General features: G+C 36.6%; 1 protein-coding gene across 4 annotated transcripts in view; it reads left to right on the top strand.

The window, feature by feature from the left end:
• Positions 1 to 2,214: 2,214 nt before the first annotated feature.
• Positions 2,215 to 18,961, top strand: part of ttll7 (tubulin tyrosine ligase-like family, member 7) — an 88,035-nt gene continuing 71,288 nt past the window's right edge. For 3 of the 4 annotated variants that reach the window (XM_028445276.1, XM_028445279.1, XM_028445278.1), the window contains exons 1-4: positions 2,215 to 2,437; positions 13,289 to 13,651; positions 13,907 to 14,047; positions 16,851 to 16,972. In XM_028445276.1, the coding sequence (XP_028301077.1) occupies positions 13,627 to 13,651; positions 13,907 to 14,047; positions 16,851 to 16,972 (288 nt within the window). In that variant the 5' untranslated portion in view covers positions 2,215 to 2,437; positions 13,289 to 13,626. The remainder of the gene's footprint in view (positions 2,438 to 13,288; positions 13,652 to 13,906; positions 14,048 to 16,850; positions 16,973 to 18,961) is intronic. The other variant, XM_028445277.1, reaches the window with a different exon arrangement.

Below are 18,961 nucleotides of genomic sequence, written 5' to 3'. Positions count from 1 at the left end.
GGTGGAGGCGATTATTACTTTGAGTTTGATTTTCTATTTTAGATTTAAGTAGTTAGAAACTACAGCTGTTCAAGTGCAAAGTTATAAACGCATTCTGTTAATTTCCCTCCTTATTGTCCTCCAAAACATTCATTTACTGAAGAAAATTTAAATCTAGGCTAATTCTGCATATTATCATTAGTTTAGTGCAGTTTGTTGGTTCCAGTAAAGGATCCAGAAGAAGCAAATTTGATTATTTTATTAAGAGAGATGGTACTTTCATCTGTAGTCCCTGGGCAGTATGTTCAAACGTCATCATATGATAGTGTAGCTATAGTTTGTATGATGGATGGCTATTCAGTTTATGAAAAAATATTTTAATTTATCAACATGCCTATTTGTACTTTACAATTTAAATGTTAAAGATTTGTGTATTTTTAAGTTTTGTGGCAAAGAGTCAGTTCCACTAGTGTTGTGGCGGTGAATGAGACATAGTCAAGCTTTAGGGTTGCTGGTCAGATGTGTACACAGGGTTTATTATGTAAATACAATTACAAGATGTATTCCCCTTGTTGAAAACAAAACAAAAACAAACTGCTTATACATAGACCCTCTCTCAAAACCTAATTTTAGGTCACATAATATATATCTTCATTAAAAACAACACATGTTGAGGGTACTTTTAACCAAACTGAATATAAAAAAAAAAAAAAAAACAAAAAAAAAAAAAACAAAAAACAAACAATGAGTGCAAAATAAGAATACTTATTCAACTTTGGCAATGGAATGCATGCTATATGCATTTATTATGCTTTCTCAAACAACAGCACAAATTGTTTTTTCTATATCATAATTATGTCTTGTTGTAATTTTTTTTTTTGTGTGGGGAAACTGGGCTTTCATTCTTTATTTTTTGTAAACAAGTAAAAATAAGAAGGAGAAAGTATTATGATTAATACAAATGTTCGATGAATATGTGTATCATATAGCATTTACTATATTTTTTATTTAATTTTGTACAATTCATTTTCAGAGGTGAAAGTAACGTATTATGTAGTCAAGTTACTATAATTGAGTTGCTCATATGGATACTTGTACATTTTTGAGTATATTTCTAAATCAGTAATTTGACTTGTACTTAAGTACATTTTAAAAGAAGTAAAGTAATTAATTAGATTGCTGAACCTAATCGTTACTGAGTTAATTATTATTATTATTATTATTATTATTATTATTATAATAATAATAATAATAATAATAATAATAATAATAATAATAATAATAATAATTTTTTTTTTTGGTTTTATAAGGATCAACGGACATTGTGAAACTACAAAAAAATTAAATGACCAGACACAAAATGCACAACGCCAAAACAGCATTGAATGGAGGTTATTTTCTCAGTTTTAGAGTTCATAGATTTAGAGAGAGAGCCTAATACTTCATATTCCTATTTTGAATTAAATTCATTGGTGCTATTTTATTTGAAAAAAATAAATAAATAAAAAAATCGTACATTTTTAGCAAACATTTCATTCTATACAGATGCCTTTGTGGAAAAAATAAATAAAATTCAAATTGTGCATTAATTGGTCTCTTCCTTTTTAAGTTTATACATGAGATGTTTACTGAATGCAAGGGAACCGTGGCAAGATTTATTACCAAAAACAAAAGTGTGTGTGTGCATGTGTGTGTGAAAGTAACCAGTAACTTTTACTGTGAGTACTATTTAATTGAGCTACGTTTTACTTGTAGTTCTTGAGTATTTTCTGTTGTATTTACCTGTACTTGTACTTTCTTCAATCAAGTAACAGTACTTCTATTTGAGTAGCATATATCAGTACTCATCACACCTCTGTTAATTTTAATAATCACAGTGTGTCTATAAAACGCCACCAAAGAATGAGAAGTGTCGCAAACAGAGAACGTCTAATGACCTCTGTGTGTGCGCGTGTGAGACGCGTCCATTCATGCTGAGGGGATGTTCTTAGCACCATGGCCAGCGACACAGTTGCTAAGTAGCTGCTTTGTTTGTATCCACGAGACGAGGGTGAAAAACTACACTGAAACATAGCATGTAGCAAGAATACGATATCAGTTTTCTCATTCATAACTCGTTAGTCAATTAATACAAATTACGGACTGTAATTGTCACTTCAGAGCCAGATTGCGAATGCAAACTTCAGCACTTCTTTAAGACAATCTCTCCCCTCCACACAGCAGCTAATGGTTTAGCCCGTGGACTGACTGGCTCCAGCTCTCAGCACACACCAGCTCTACAACCTAGTGTTTTTGTCTCCTAGCCAACGTCAGTACACTGTAATGACACCGTTAAATAGCACAAACACTGTTTTGGAAATAAGTGCCAGTGCCGGAGTGTTTCTCCATAGAAGGCCCCGGTGTCTCTCCCTCCTTGTGGCGGACGGTTCCATCATCGTCCGGAGAACAGCTGAATAAGGTAACGTTCACGTGCTAAAGTGGTGCAGCTAAGCTAACACAAGAGGGTCATTATGTATAATAATGTCCATCGCACTGTATGTGCTGGGATGACAGGGATGTGTTATAAACAGGAAGGTGGATTCCAACCACAACGCCCCTGCTCGCCTCGCCGGGTCATGATGGGGATAAACCGGATGGTCTCACTGCCAACCTCCCATTCTTCCACCTGACCTATGCCTGGGTGGTTAGCATCCTAATGTTAGCAGCAGCCAGGCGCTACCAACCCAAGTTTTACACCTCTAACGCCAATTTTAGATTGAAACACAAGCAATATGCCTCCAAACTTTAAATTTTACGCGTAAAATTTAGATAAAATGTCTTGTTAGAGCTTATGTATAAATTAAAGGGTATTATCAAGGGGCGGCCTGCAATCTCAGCACTGATCCGGAAGATACCATATCGACCCCTCTGTGCTGTGGTAGGCTCATGCAACAGCCCACAACAAATCTCTGCTATTGTGTTGGCTCATCAGTTAGACCATGGCGAGTTATATAACAGCTCCTCAGTGCAGAGAGATTTTAGTAAAAAAAAAAAAAAAAGAAGAAGAAAAAAAGAAAAGATATTCATAAATAATTATTTTTAATTGGTTATCTTGTGTCCACATCTAACTAGAGCCGGGCAATATATCGAGAGTCAAGATGTATCTAGTTCTCTATTTTGGTGATCTAGAAAATTACAATGTCACCTGTACATATATTTTTAATAGCTTATTTTGTATTCAAATACTTGTTTTAGGAGTCACTGCTTTCACTACTTCTCAGAACTGTGTGAAAAGCACAGTTAGATGGAATTCCGAGTGCATCCCAACCCAGACTTTCCCTTAAACCAGTGGTTCTCAAACTTTTTTGGGCTGAAGTACCCGCTTTCTCTTATTTTTGAATTCAAGTACCCTCTTTGTCCGTCTACAACATATTGCTCAAAACCACTATAGATAATGTTGGAATGAATGAGTTATAACACATTTTAAATAATCTCATTATGTAAATAAGTGGAATTTAGTGCCTCCCTAATAGATTTATTCCTATGGTTTGTATCATTTTCGGTCATCTCCCGCCTTGTGTGGGACCAAGACTGAGAGTTATATTTTCAGTTCATGTTCCAATCAAGATCATTGCCATTATCATTATTGTGATTATCATTTTTAACTGAAAATAAACATCATAAAATCCCACATTTTTAATACTTTCATTTGTTAATGTTCCACTCTTTCTTTCTCAAGTACCCCCTGTAGTGCCATTGTGTACCCCTTGGGGTACACGTACCTTGAGAAACACTACCCTACACAAGCCACATTACAGAACTCACTCACACATGCTGTCTTTTATAGGAGAAAAAGCACAAAGTGGCACATATTGTGCTGCTGTTTGTTAATAAATGTGCCTGTGTGGCATTTTATATTAGCTAATTAAACCCAGAATAGTTAATCTTGTCTGACTTTGTTTGAATTAAAAATATTGATTGATTAATATTGTATATTTTTGAGAAAAATTATTGAGATATGAGTTTTGGTCCATATCGCCCAGCCCTACATCTAACATATTATGAATAGTGTAGAAATGTTTCCAAGGTGACCGTGCCTTAAGCTTTTCACCTTGATAAGTAGTTTTCTATGTTTTTTACAAGGAAGAAAATTGTTCAAGGACCCCCTCAAAATCCTTACATCCATTAAACATAATTTACTGCCATGTGTAGCCCTAAATGAATTTTTTTCTTCTTAAAATAATAAATAATATAAAATAAAATGTTTAAGATATTTGTAGTTCATTGCATGTATATTAGTCTTGTATATAACATGAAATATGTTGAATTCATTACCAAATATACTAACAAAATATGTGCACATTTAAAAAAAAAAAAATTATAGCCATTGAGATTTACCACTTCAGCAGTGCATCATGCCCAGTATGAATAAATGTACTTGAAAAGTATGTTTTTTTATTCTTTGCATTGGTCCCACTATGTAGTTATACATAGTTATACAACATCAATAATATATTTTTTAAAATGTATATTTTTACGGACCCTCAAGTTTCGGCTCGAGGACCCCGAGAGACCCCAGTTTGAGAACCAGTAAGTATATTTAGCTGTCATGTTTTTTGTAATCTTACCAACTATTGTCATGTAGTGTATGAGTTTAACTGCCCTGACAGACAGCATGATAAATTATTTACATTTTCAAAATTTTGTTGTCTTATACAATCTGTCTATTTATCTATAAAGCAAGGAATCTCTGTCTGTGTGTCTGTATTCCTCAAATATACCTGTGAATCAGGCTCAGATTGACCTGAGACTTTCAACATGGCTGCTGCTTGGTTCATAGGTGTGCAACATTGCATTTATTTGGACTGCAATGATACCTTTAATGAATTATTTCATAAAATTGTCTTAAATACAGCTTAGCAGAACAGCTCAATGGTAAGAAATTTGTTGATGATGTCACAGGTTCTCTCGAATAAAGCAAGTTCTCTTTGCTGATGATGATGTCATAGGTTCTCTCAAGAGTCCCAAGCCCGGGGAAAAGAGGAGGGATAGATGTTTTAGCTAGCAATTCCACCCTGCATAACAGTTTTTCATTAAATTTGTTACATTTGATATTCAAATAATTAACAATATAATACTGGACAAAATTGATTTAGGTAATGTGGGTCTAAAGCATCAAAGTCATGAAGTAATTAGATAACAAACAGTAAGGTATGGTCTTTTACCTGCTTTCTGTGAAGTGTATTGCGATATCACGTGTTATGAATTAGCGCTATACAAATAAAGATCGATTGATTAGTGAAGTTATTTTAAGATGTAAAGGCCTCTTCTAATGGCAAAAAAATAAAAATAAAAAAGGATAAAATATAGAAAACAAGAATCAACAGAAGAAAGGTAATTTGTAGTTTGTTCGTTCTCTCTCTCTCTCTCTCTCTCTCTCTCTCTCTCTCTCTCTCTCTGATCTGTGCTAAGTAAGTTGCAAAGACTTAAATAGTAATAAAGTAAAAAAGAAAAAAAAAGAGTGTATTCCAGTGTTGTAATACTGTAGTGGGCTGGTAACACCCACACGTAGTTTAAAAATAGGAAAAAAGCCAATGTTGTAAAAGCCTATTTTAGACCAGCTTTTATTGTGAAGGTGGACTAACAATTTTTTTTATAAAACATTTTATGACATACAGTATTTTAGACCTCCAGGGCACATCTTTACTTCTGACATCTTTTGCAGTTAATGTATTTAGTGTATATATTTATATATTATTGTTTATTTAACTATTTGTAACTTAGCTTGTTACATATAATCGTGCCAGGTTGAGTGCTTGTACAAGCCCTGGGGTGCTGCTGTAATGGCTTAGGCACAGTGTATTTAAAAGATGCTCAGAAATAATACTCTTTCAGCATAGCTCTGTGTTTGCTAGAGCTGCTATTTATTCTATGACTGATCACTGCTTTTTATATGTATATAGTTTCATGGAACTTTGCAGGAATATAGAACACAAATGCCTGGGGTGGTGCTGCTGCTTGATAAGTGTTCTTGTGTACTATAGTGACTGATGTTTATATAGTGCTACATCTATTTGTTACACTTCTTACAAATGTTTTTGTGCTGTCTTTCTTTGTTGGTCAGCTTTTTAAAGTGATCGTGGAAGTTCCAGTTGGTCTTTCAATCCGCCCACATGCCATAATATTATGTGTTAAAGTTGTGAGAAATTTAGATTGTTTGAAATTTGAGGGGGCTTTAAACAAGCAGACAATTAATTTAAATAAATTAATTACATTAATTCTGCATAGGATACATTTTCTTTAAAAAAAATAAAAATAAAACTGACTTTTAAACATTTATACAAACTTTTTGTATTTTACATGCACAGCATATTCTGGACATGACGCACTGTTGTATCACTGTGAAGTGCGATGGCTGTCATTGGATGTAAAATTGTTCAAAAAAGTAAAATCACATTTTTTTTCAAATAAATGTGCACATATTGTTTAATTGGTAATACTTGTTTCAACACATTTTATTTTATATACAAGACTAGTAATATGCTTTAAATGTATTTTCTACTGCAAAGATCTTAAATATTTAAGTTGATTTATTCTTAAAAGAATAGACTGTCTATTACCATGAGGCCATGCTGAATGATGCAGGGAATGGGAATATCTCTGCCAAACAATGGCTTGAATTACAAACACTCCTTTGTAATGCATTTAGAGGTAGTGAAACGGAGAGTGTTGCTCATGGGTAGCACAAGTGCACGAGCGCTACTCTTTACAATATTGCCTTTTTTTCTGATTTCAGGCACTGGGTGGGAATTAGATGGGCTTAGCGTTCAAATAAACCCTTGTATTACTCCATTAGAGCTCTATTGGAGCTCTGCTGGGTTTGAAAAAGTCCTTTGGCTCCCTCTGCTGTGGAAAATTGATATTGCTTTACAGGATTATTGTCTCATTAAAGCGGGATTTAGGGAAGAAATTGTAATTATTATTACACTAATGGCGTGATAATACCAGGTTTTATGAATGTCATTAATTAAACACAATGGAATATGATTATTCCTAACGACTATTCATATTAAAAAAGATTGTGTGTAGAAGTTACTCGAACTTATTGTTCTCTTATAAGTGTAAACAGTTGAAATATTTTCCAGTCAAGTACCCCAACAACACTAAAAAGAATATTTAGCAGAATAAAAATTAAAACCATGTATTTTACAGGCTCTAGTATAGACATTATTGGACTCTTTTACCTCCTAGATTTCAGCAGCATTGCTGAAAGGCATCACCTATGACCACAGTGGTTGCATTTTGAAGGAAGAAGTTTATGACAGTTGATGCCTCCTGGCATCTGCCATGTTGGTGTCAAATCATCCTAGTATAGATGGGATCTTGAAGTTTCTTTTTGAGGATCATGACATTAGGTTTCGGGTGTGTGGTGCGCGCCCTCCTGGTGGGAAATGGCGACATGACAGGTGGGGCGTGACAAACAGGAGGACATTTTCAATTTCATGCCAATCTTCTAAATTGCCTTTCTTCATTGACAATAAAGATCATTAACACTAAACAAAATGCCTACAGTAAAAATAATAATAAAAATAATAATAAAAATAATAATAAAAATAATAATAATAATAATAATAATAATAAGTAGATTTTTTATAGCGCTTATTTGGGAACTCATAGTCACTTTACACAATTATGGGATTATTCTTTCACTCCACACTTAGTGGTGGGAAGCTACTATTGTAGCCTGAAAATGTAGCAGAAAAAAAAGAGCATTAATTTATTAGACTGCATTAGATATGCAGCAAGGGAACAAAATGTAATGTTGAACTAAAGTGCAAAAATAATGATTACGGTCAGCATGCGGAGTCTAACGGAACAATAAAACTTTCAATAGCTGACCTAAAAAATTATTGACTTTTTTGTTTTCTTAATTTTAACCTTTTTTGTAAAGATTGCAAATTACGTTTCGTTATGTCCTGTATTTTGAGGCCTAAACGCTGCCTCATGACTGTGACTGAGAGGAAGAGTTGAGGAATTTTCATGCAAGACTTGAACATAACATTTGTTGTCAGTGTGTGTGTGTGTGGGTGTGTGGCCCTTTAACTGCAAATGAATGCACTGGTCGCTAGACCAGTGTGTGGAGTGAGGGGGCGTGTGTGACCTGAGCAGATCAATTATAAGCTGTATGCCATTTTTGAGGGATTGCTAAAATAAAGCTGTTAAATTAAACCAGAGTCCCATGTCTTCTCAATGACTGCTGTGAAACAAGGCAGTTAACCCCGAAGCTGAGGATAGCTTCAACTACAACAGAGTTGGAGAGAGCTGTTGTTTATAGTCCGTTAAGTGTATTTACTTTATTTATCAACACTGAATGTATGCATGTACAATACAGGAAACAGTTTGATGACATCATCATCAAATCTTGGATGGTTGCCGTGGCTGCAAAAAAGGAAAGGAAGGAAAAAATAACCAAACACAATGATAACTTCAGTTGTGCTTCTCTTAGTGCTAGTGATTGCGTTGGACAAACTCTCTTACTGATCTGAGTATTTAGAAGTTAAACAAACAATATTTGTGTATTTTAAAAGTTTAAATTCTAATGAGAAATGGGTGCTGCAGGTAAGAGATTTTACCGATGTTAGAAATGATCTTTTGAAAATTATTAATTATTCCTTGAAAAAAACCCAGAGATGCAGATGATACTGTTTTGAACAGTTTGAGAGTCTTTCAGAACCTAAGGTGTGTGTACATATAATACATAAAAGAAGCATGTATGACTTCAATTTTCACAGAATGGATGTGATATAGCAGGATAATAATAATAGTAAATAGATAAAAGCATATTTGATCATCTTCTCAGCAAAGATACTCATGTTCGAAAGGTGTAAGAAGGTGTGTAAAACTTTTCTAGTCCTACCCACTTGTATTATTTATTTAATAGTGGAGTGAAAGTAAAAAGTGTCCCCCAAATATAATGCTAAAGAAGTACAGATACTACAAAATATTACTTTTGTATTCACATGTCCACAGCGGAGGTGGCACACACACACACACGTGCACTTCTGTGTCCACCACTGCCCTGAAACAGACAGAAGTCTGTTGTATGAAAGCGGAAATAAACGGGAGCGCATCGCTCCACTCTTTCAACATGATCAGGATGAATAAACAAAACAAGCTCGCTCACACAACATTTTTGCCGTTTGCTCAAATGCGAGTGAAATAAAGCCATGCCACGTAGAGCAAACAACTCTTTGGTATAAATCAGTGAAACAGAAAGTGTCATCACAACAATGATGTCATTGATCCGATTGGCAAATTAAGACATTACAGCCAAAACACATTAATTGCATAAAATGCTAAATATTGGCCGATTCGATATGGCCGAACAGATTGGTGTAAAGCCTACTTCTACCTGAACTTTCTTGTACAAAAACATGTGTATCTTTGGCCTTATGTTTATTATTATCATTAAACTTGCTGCAGTTGCTGTTCATACATTAGTTCATTACCCTACGGGGCATGTGGGTGGGGCGTCCAAACAAATCCGGTGGAGGTAGGACTGATGACATCATCACTGTAGAGGTAGGACCATGGTTCCAATGTTCTAACTGAATACATCATCACTGTAGAGGCAAGACTCATGACATCATCACTTAGTCCTTCGACTCAGGAGGTGGGGCGTGGGGGTGGGGCGTCCAAACAAATCTGACGTTGCAGACCCTTGAACCAACCAGCAGCCATGCTGAAAGTCTCAGGTCAGTCTAATCCTGATCTGCAGAGATATTTGAGGAACACACACACAGAGACAGAAATTCCTTGCTTTTATAGAGAAGAGAGATGATTTATTGTCACTCAGTATCATATATTTCCAAAATTTCACATCATCTGTAACCACTAAGGGTCCTACTTCAAAATTAGCCATGTAGGTCATGGTTAGAAAAATGTTATTTGCGATTTTTGGAGAAAAGTGGCTGGGGGTTAAGAGGTTAAGTTATTTAAAATCTACTCGTCTTTGGTGATATTTTGTCATAGATAAACAGGAAACTTAAACTTTTTGGTACCTCCTTTCTCTTATTTCTGAATCCAAGTACCCCATTTGTCCGACGACAACATTTTGCTTAGAAAACAATTTAAAAACAACTATAGAGCATAATCATAGAATGAACGAGTGATATCACACATTTTGAAGAATCTTATTGTGTAAATAAGTGGAAAGAAACAGTGTTTAGTGCAGAGGTCCCCAACCGTGTGTTTGAGCTCATATATATATATTTTTTTTTTTACTTCATTTTAACTGAACTAGATCTGTATAGAAATACAGTTGTTCAAGATTGTGTTTTGTTTAAATTTAAGAATAAAGCTAATGATAATTAAAAAAAACAAAACAAAATCATCTATAATATAATGAAATTTTTCTGAAATTTTAAGCCACTCCATTTAAACTCCAGGCGACCCCACATGGGGTCCCGGCCCCAAGGTTTTAAAATACTGATTTAGTGGCTCCTTAATAGATTTATTTTTATAGTTTTTTATCATTTATGGTCATATCACACCTGGTGTGAGTGGGACCAAGACTAACACTTTATTTGTTAAATTTCCTCTCTCAAGTACCCCTTGTAGTGCCATCGCGTACCCCTAGGGATACATATACCCCCATTTGAGAAACACTGTTCTATAGGAATGCAGTGTGTCTGTAAAGTTAGCATCAATTGATTTATAAGGTGAACATTCTCTTTCCCTCCCTTGTTCTTTGGGGTTCATATGACGTCAGTGTCCAGCGCCCCTCCTACTTATACAGACACTGCTGCTTGTCTCCTGTACAGAGAGTGAGAACACATTGAGTGATTTTCAGCAGCAAAGCCTGCATCTTTTTTATTTTATTTTTTTTCACATTGTCGCTTTGTTGTAGCTCTTCACTCCCTCTCTCTCCATCTCCATCTCCATCCTTCCTGGGATCAATGCCATGTGCTTACCACAGGCAGACCCAGGGGCTGACACTAGTGAAGACTACTGAGTGATCAAGCCTTGCCATCCAATTGCCTCCTCATTCCAATTTGTTCAGAGGCTGCTGAAAGGATCAATAGGGTTACTTTGCTAGATATCCTGTGACTAAGTGTCTGCTCAAGCGTTTGCTGACTGAGAAGGGCTGCGTTGACATCAACATGCTGGTCTCACCACTAGATGTTGCTGTTGACTGCTGAAAACATGTAAGCGTCTCCTAATCTGGAAATGCAGTGTGGGCCGAGGTGTGTCTTGTAAAGTTGTAATCTTGCTTAAATGTTTGAAACTGAGTATGTTTTTAAAAAGTGTTGTCAGGATGTCAAAATTGTTTAAAACACAGTTTCCTAAACAAGAGGTCTGGGACTCACCAGGTGGTGAAAGCCAGATTTGCAGTCAATTATAATTGTAAATGCGTAATTGATAGTTAATTACAAATATGATGTAATTATAATTGTAATTGTATTTGAGTTCAGATAATTGACTTTGCATTTGTAATTATCATGGACATTCTATAAAAACTGTCAATGCCAAGGCATGAAAATGAAAATATGTAGGAACTTTTTTTTTTTTAAAGTAAGGCATACATATATATATATATATATATATATATATATATATATATATATATATATATATATATATATATATATATATATATATATATATATATACATATATAAAAAGAGATAAGGCTATAGTTAGGCATAAAAAATAGAAACAATTTTGAGTTTTTTTTTCTGAGATAAGGCTATCATAAGGCATAAAAAAATGTATGGGATTATTTATTAAAGGCTCAGTAATTGTGATTAAATGGATTTAAACTTTATCAATCAATCAATCAATCAATCAATTTTTATTCATATAGCTCAGATTACAACAAAGGTCATCCCATAGCGCTATCAAAATATGAAATTCATAATCAAAAGGAAAAAACCCAACAAAATCCACATGAACAAGCATTTAGGGACGGTGGGAAGAAAAAAACTTCCTTTTAACAGGCATAAATCTCCAGTAAAACCAGGTTCAGAGGTGGCAGCCATTTGCTTCTACTGGTTGGGGTTAGTGGACAGGGGGAACAGAACAAAATAGAGATAGAACATCAGAGTGTCCCATACCAGTTGAGCCATGAACCATTGATCAGGAACTGTGAACTCCAGCTTCATGACACCTGAAACGGAAAAGAGAGAGAAGGGCGAGCAGAAGGCACAGACTGCAGAAAAACATGATACATTATTATCAAGTCAGCCTGCCTTGGCCTTGGGCCTCACTCCCAGTGGCCTAGTCAATACTTATTGTAAAGGTGACAAATCTCTTCTCATTTATTGGTTAGTTAACAGCGACTCCAAGGTCTGTAAATGCGACCGTTCACAGACGAGCCCATGTCCGCTCTCGTGGTTAGGTTATGTTATGATTCAGTCCTGTTTATGTGGAATGTAAATCATAACCAGCTACATCAGAATTTGAATTTCTTCCCGTTTATTAAACCAGTAAATGCGACCGCTTACAGACGAGCCCATGAAAATAATCATTGTAATTGTAATTGTAAGTGGAAAAAAATGACACCGTAATCGAGTTGTAATTGAACATGGATAACTGAAGATGCAGTTGTAAAAATTGGAAAAATGTAATTGACCCCATCCCTGGTAGTTACTGTGTTTTACTGAGTTAAATGTTTACTGAGTGGAAAGCAGTCAGATTCTAACGAAACAAAAACCAAAACAAAGTCAAACAATTTATTCTGCATAGAAGTAATACTCATCCACAACCAGCAGTCGTTTAATTGTTTACAGAGCATCTCCACAATGGCTGATTACCTTCGAAAGTGGCTCAGAGACATGTTCACTGACCACAGCCAAAATGTGATAGAGTTTGGCTGGTATTTTTTGCCACATTGTTTACAGCCGCCGGCATCTTTTTCACAAACGGCTGAAAGGAGGCCATCTGTTTGAATGAACTGACCATCCATCCAGCCATACAATTAAAGCCAGCTTGTACAGGGCACAGGGAGAAACTAAACATTCTCCACTCACCATAAAACTCTAATGATTTTACAGAATTCCTATTAGAGGAGTGGACATTTGACAACTTCTAAGTATTTCGTTCGGGTTATTGATGTATCGGAGCTTTGTGAAGTACCCAGTGAACCACAGCGACCATTCAGATTGAGTGATGGAGCCTGTGGTAGGCTTGTGTGTCACAGTTTCACATCAAAAAAACTTGTTCACTTGCACCCTAGTCTAAAACACACACAGATCCACACTTTGAGTACTTTGCTACTACAGTTTTTTAGCTCTAAAATATGTTCTCTCCCCCTACCTCTCCCCTACAGGCGCTCATATCACGGTGGGGTTGTAAATAAGCTGGGCTGTGCAGACCCTTGAGAAATCCACCTCTTTCCAAGTTTTTTTCCACTGCTGCTACCTCTTTCCCAACTCTCCAGCCCACTCATATTCAACTGCTGCCGTATATGCTGCTGCTGAAAGGTGCCACAGAGATGTTCAGATGATCCATTGGGCTATTCTGAACTGCACTGTCCGCACACCCCCAGACAAGGAAGACTAAGAAGTGCAAGTTTGAGAGAGCCCTTGGAGGGTGCTGGGAGCACCCTGTGAGGCTTGCCCTCCAAGCTTGGCTGAAAGCTGTGCCGGCTCCCAGTGTCCCCCTGAGATGCCTTCGCCCCCAGATGATGGAGGTGAGTAAAAATAAGGTGCAACTCTCCAAGGACTCACAGGATTCTCCACTTGGTCACACGCACACACGCACACAAAAATTAAAGCAGTGATGCATTGTTCTACACTAGACTACATACCTAATCCATTTACATCCAACCCTCGTAAACAAACCCCAATAATCTCCCCTACAGAAAATACATCAGACATCTCCCATCCCAAGCAGGAACAGAACCTGTGACTGCATCTAGTCTTGTTTGTGCTATTTCCTCCTCCAGGGAATCACAGAGCATCCCCTGTGAACAGACTGTCTGTGAGCTACACAGTGAACAGTGGGAAGAGGATGGTGCACACCAAGAAGAAGAAGAAAAAGAAAGGCACCATCACTGCCAATGTGGCTGGCACCAAATTTGAAATTGGTAAATATACTGCTACTCCAAACCTTGAATGAAATCACTTCATATTATAATTAATAATCCATTATTTCACATGCACATACATGCACATACACACACACGTATAGCCATGCTATAGAAAAAGGGTTAGGGTTACTTTACTTGAAGTTTTATACATAAGGTTGACATTACGCTGTCATTATTATTAAAAATAATATGAAATTTGTCCTCTCCATTTGACCCATCCCTGAGGAGCAGTGGACGGGGAGCAGTTAGGAGTTAAGGGACTTGCTCAGCATCCCACAGTGATAGAGTGGTATTTGAATCGGCGTCCCTCCAATTACAAGCCCAGTGTCCTTAACCACTAGTCCACCACTCCCCCATGACATGACACCTGTCATTAGCATGAATAAGGTGTCATGAAGGCTGTCATTAAGTGTTGTCCGTTACCCTAACTTTTGTTACCCTTAGCCATAACCCCTAACCCTGACCTTAACCCTAACCCCTAACCCCTAATCTTACCTAACCCCTAACCTTATCTAACCCCACTAGATCCCTCCATCGAACCCGACAAATCCCAACATAGCTTCAAAAGTGTCATAATGTATGCCTTTATGACACAGTATTCATGCTAATGACAGATAATGACAGTGTAATGTCAGCCTTATGTATAAAACTTCAAGGAAAGTGTTACCAAATTTACTGACATGTGTTGTCCCTAATGAGAGAAAAAGCCAGAATGAGCCCAACATGTTGATATTGTGCAGCTGTGCTTTTAAAAAAAGTGCCCGTGCTGGCTTTTGTACTCGTGATTTTAACTTAGAATCATCTGGTAGGTGAAAAAAGTTCTATATCAAATGTCACCATTATAAGTAAAAATATTGGTATATAAATTCAGGTCCAAATCATCCAGTCCTATTCTGTACACTGAACAACATGGCTCATCTGCTCAAATGTACTGTTGCAACTTTAGCCCCTAGTAACAATAATAGAGTCCCATAAAAAGTGTTTGTAGAGTTTGTAGATTGTTTCTATGAAAAGGAATTTTTAGAATATAGCTGTATCATTCATAGAATGATTTTGTCAGTTATAGTTACCTGACATGTTAGTGTAATGTTTTTCAACTTTGGGGCTGGGAAACCATGTGGAGTTGCCTGAAATGTCTAGTAATTGGTAAAAAAAAAAAAAAAAAGGAAACATTATATTTTTAAAATTTTTTTGAATGATTATTCTTTTTCAATTACACATCACACAATAAATATCAATTAACTGTATCCTAAACTTTCTCAAATATAAATCTAGTTAAAATAAAATGCAGTATAAAAACATCTGAGGTGGCTATTCTGTATTTGTAACACACTTTAATAAACTTGATTAAAAAACTAATTCGAGGAGAAAAAAAAATGTGTCTGGAGTCGTATGACATTTGTGATATCAAAATGTGGTCACGACCTGAAAAAGGTCGGGAACCTCTGCGTTAGTGACTTAAGATTTCATTTGATTTACAGTGTTGTTTTAGGTTTTATATGATTTTGAAATCAATTTACTCCAATCACAAAAGTTTGCTCAACAATATGACCTCGAAAAATTCAATACAACTGTTAAATGTCCTAAATTGAACCGTAATTAATCTCAGTCCTAAGAGACTGGGACAGCTTGGACATCCGATCATGCAAAAAAATCTTTGAAGAGGTTTAACTTAGTGGTGGGCTGGATTCCGATTGTGCTGAAAAAGCACCGTAAGCACTGCTCTCATGTTCAATATCTTGTGTGGCTGCAGATCTCTCAAGGGTGAACTACAGCCCTTGAAACTAAAGAGTCAGCAGCAGTAGCCAGCATTAGTTGGATGCTGCCGGGATTCGGCGTGCAATGGAAGTCCAGCTGTGAGCCAGTCAGCTAGCTGTGCTGAGATCCTCTCAGTGAGCATTCTGAGAGCAGTGCAGGGCTATTCGGAAACAAAATTAACACCAAGGGCCTGAAGGATGTCTCATTTTCACTGTTACCATTTCTGCTTGTGTCTTTTTGGTCTGAGAATTGATCGTATTTCAGGCAAAAGACAAAGGTCAGCCACTGTGTTGTTGAAGATTAACACCCACTGAGAAGGAAAAATAGGCTGTAGTACTCCCTATGGATGTTTGAGTTTTAAGACATGTAGGAATTATAGTTTTGCTGTCCTCAAAGACCTGATAGTGACCCAACACACAGGCATGTGTTGGTGGGAACCCCCTTTTTTCTCTTTGCCGATAGCGAACCACTTTTAGCGTCGACTGACTATAACAGATGAATTGAGTCTCTGTATAACCATCCTTTTCCCATTCAAGCACCATCACGCAACATTAGGCCAACCGTCTCCAGGTTGGTGGAGACTTGCAAGAAATTAATTAATACCTTGTTTCGTTAGGGCACATGAATTTTTCATTACTCTCTGAATAATGAATAGTTGTTGGATTAATGTCCAATTGAGCAGGCCGCCTATCTTTCATAATATAAGGTTTCACTTGGGATTTGAATGCATTATAGACAATTAATTTATCTTTTTGAAGCAAGGCCTTACGTTCAAGCTGCTTTACCACCAGTCCACGAGTGTAAATATTGCAGTGAGCTTTTTGATCTATACCCTTATACTCTCATTTCTTTACTAATGTATGCAAAGGAAAAGAAATTAGGCAATGTAAAATATTGGAATGAAATATGGATCTGCACTTGGTGAACGGTTGAACTGCGAGTCCAATGCATTTGCATTTCTAATTTTCCTTTTATACCATTAGGTGGGGTAACTGCATAGCACATGCCAATAACAAAATATGACCTGTTTGTTTGTCAACAGTTCGTACCGCCATTGGTGAGATTGACTTTTTTAAGATCCAAGATGAGGATGAGACTGCCAACCTCATTTGGAGTGATTCAGCTGTGCAGCATGAGAAAATTGCAGAGCTCAGGAACTATCAGGTATATTGCACAGCTTTTTTGTCATTTCTTGGTCTATGCGGGGGGTGCAGTGCCACAGGGGGGACACAGCTTCTCTCGGTTTTAAAACTCTACAATGGAATGTTTCCTCAAGGAACAAGACATGTCACCTTTATAATCTAAAATGAAACATGTGTCGTTATGTAGTTTCGTTATATAGGCCCTGTATTTATCAGTAAAGATTTTGAAGATGCGCTGTGACCTTTGCAGACGAAGAGTTTACTTTTATTTATTCATTTGTTCCTTTCATGAAAATGCCATCCAACATAGATACCCCATGTGCATTAAACAATTTCTCAATCCAGTGATATTGAAGCAAGATCAATTCTTTAAAAGGAAACACAAAGGTGAATAAAGAAGTCACAAACTTAAATCAGAAGATTAGCATGAGAAGCAATAATTTATTTGTTTTTTTTGAAACTGTGATATCCTGCCCACATTTTCAGTTTTCAAAGGTTTGTTTTTAAATATGTACTTCTTAAAATAAGCAAGCAAATCAATCTTACACAAAATAAATCAAATAATTAACTAACATTGAATGATGTATATACCAATACAATTTGTAATAGATGAAGTGGGACATATTGAAACTAACTAAATATTTTTGAGGAATTATAAATATTTATCCATCTGTTTTCTATATCTGCTTAGTCACAGGGGTCTGCTTTTTCTTATGTCCAGCTCAAATGGGGCGGAAAGCAGGGTCGACCCTGTACAGAATCCAGTCTGTCACTGGGCCCACACATACAGAAAAAAAATTCACACACTAAGTTACTTCTACAGGCAATTAAGACTCAATTGAACCCTATCATACATGTTTTTTGGATTGTGGTTGTAGGAAGCCGGACTACCCAGAGTAAGCCCACACAAGAATGGGGAGAACATGCAAACTCCCCACAGAAAATTCTAAAGAAGGTGAATCAAGCCCAGGCTTCTTGCTGTGAGGCAGAAGCCCTAAACACTACATCGCTCATATCAGAATTTATGTTTGATATGAATACCTTACTGAAACTCAATTGATCTAAAGAAAAAAACATGAAGTTGGATGAAAGAAATTGTCAAAAGTTTTTTTTTTGTTTTGTTTCATCGCGTTGCCAGGTCAGAGAGATGGAGAGACAAGCACATAGTAGATGGATGGGCAGGCTGTCTCAAAGGGAACAACAGAGCATTGAGGGTTGACAGCTAGACTGACAGGTTGTGAGCAGCGGGGGCTGGTGGGGCAGGTTTCTCATGTCACAAGTGACACTAATCAAACTCCACTGACCAACAGCTGATTTTTGTAGTAATGCAGCTGATGTGTGACCTACAACTTTTGAAATGCCGTTATTGTTATCTCTAACTCCCTCATCTTGCTGTGCTGTTTCAGTGCACAATTTCTCTGAGTCCCTCAATGATTGGTTTTGATTTCCACCACACAAGCCATAGCATCTCACGGCATTGGAATAATTGTACAATCTTTTCCAAAACTCTAATTATGTCTGTCTTGTTTGGATTGTAATCACTCAGCCCCTCTCCCATCTGCATTCTTGTTTTGTTTTTTAATTCTTTTTCTCTCTCCCCTCTTTTTATATCGGCTTTTTTTTTCTTGTTTAGGGATGTACGCTGAGAGTTTGCTGTCAAGTTCCAGTTCATAGAAGCCTAATTAACGCCCTTGTTTAGGCTCATTTGGTCAAAGAATACAGAAAACCCAGGGTTTTGTTCCTTTTCCTCCACCCTGCTTTCGGCACATTGGAAGCAATTCATTTGACTGTCACTGCAGGGGCTTGCGATGCAGAACCAATTACCTTGGCCCCTCTGAGTTGAGATTGATCTTTTTTTCCCCTCCCTTCTTCCCTCCCCAACCAAGTATGAAAAAGCATGGTAAACTAAATAAGGGTTGAAAAAGGTCTCAGCGTCACCTTTTTGTTTTCAGTCTGTAATTGGGCATAAATGTCAGACATTGTAAGCTCACTTCAGGTCGCTGCCTTTAAT

This window comes from Gouania willdenowi, chromosome 4 (assembly GCF_900634775.1).
Source record: "Gouania willdenowi chromosome 4, fGouWil2.1, whole genome shotgun sequence".
Classification (NCBI taxonomy): Eukaryota; Metazoa; Chordata; class Actinopteri; order Blenniiformes; family Gobiesocidae; genus Gouania; species Gouania willdenowi.
This window is presented reverse-complemented; position numbering and strand designations above follow the sequence as displayed.